General features: G+C 64.4%; 1 protein-coding gene across 1 annotated transcript in view; it reads right to left on the reverse strand.

The window, feature by feature from the left end:
• The window catches only part of EMH_0049090 (uncharacterized protein), a gene marked incomplete at both ends in the record, with an annotated part of 7,201 nt that overhangs the window by 6,597 nt on the left and 399 nt on the right, over positions 1 to 205 (reverse strand). Inside the window, one exon of the mRNA XM_013496483.1 lies at positions 1 to 203. Within this exon, the coding sequence (XP_013351937.1) occupies positions 1 to 203 (203 nt within the window). The remainder of the gene's footprint in view (positions 204 to 205) is intronic.

Below are 205 nucleotides of genomic sequence, written 5' to 3' on the forward strand. Positions count from 1 at the left end.
TTGCTGCTGCTGCTGCTGCTCGTCGTCAGCTGCAAGGGCTTCTTGCTGCTTCAGGACTTCTATCGACTGCTGCAGCAGCAGCGCAGCAAGACCACGCAGCAGCGCCTGCTCCTGCTGCTGCTGCTGCTGCTGCTGCTGCTGCTGCTGCTGCTGCTGCTGCTGCTCATGCCGCAGCAGCCGCACCAGGGCCACCACACCGAGAGGA

This window comes from Eimeria mitis, genomic scaffold (genome assembly GCF_000499745.2).
Source record: "Eimeria mitis Houghton genomic scaffold, Emh_scaff2130, whole genome shotgun sequence".
Taxonomy (NCBI): domain Eukaryota; phylum Apicomplexa; class Conoidasida; order Eucoccidiorida; family Eimeriidae; genus Eimeria; species Eimeria mitis.